Below are 251 nucleotides of genomic sequence, written 5' to 3' on the forward strand. Positions count from 1 at the left end.
TGAGCAAACAGGACTCGAGCTCGTCTATCTTGGGCGACAGAGGTTCCGACTTGAGCACGATCTGCATCTGATCGTTAATGTCGTCTAAGAGATCGATAATGGGTAGGTCCGGATGGTGTTGGTGCTCCTGCATCATCTCGCACTGACTAGTTCCCGTACTATGGCTCGATTGGCCGGTTTGCCGTTGACCGTCTCCGTTGGTAGGGGACTGCCAACCCCCGTCCTCCTCGGCGACCTCCCGGTCTGCAACC

General features: G+C 56.6%; 1 protein-coding gene across 1 annotated transcript in view; it reads right to left on the reverse strand.

Moving 5' to 3' along the window:
• LOC102670961 (broad-complex core protein isoforms 1/2/3/4/5-like) overlaps positions 1 to 251 on the reverse strand; it is a 16,099-nt gene that overhangs the window by 998 nt on the left and 14,850 nt on the right. The window contains exon 6 of the mRNA XM_031514467.1: positions 3 to 243. Within this exon, the coding sequence (XP_031370327.1) occupies positions 3 to 243 (241 nt within the window). The remainder of the gene's footprint in view (positions 1 to 2; positions 244 to 251) is intronic.

The sequence above is a fragment of the Apis dorsata genome, unplaced genomic scaffold, assembly GCF_000469605.1.
Source record: "Apis dorsata unplaced genomic scaffold, Apis dorsata 1.3 scaffold_1004, whole genome shotgun sequence".
NCBI classification, from domain to species: Eukaryota; Metazoa; Arthropoda; class Insecta; order Hymenoptera; family Apidae; genus Apis; species Apis dorsata.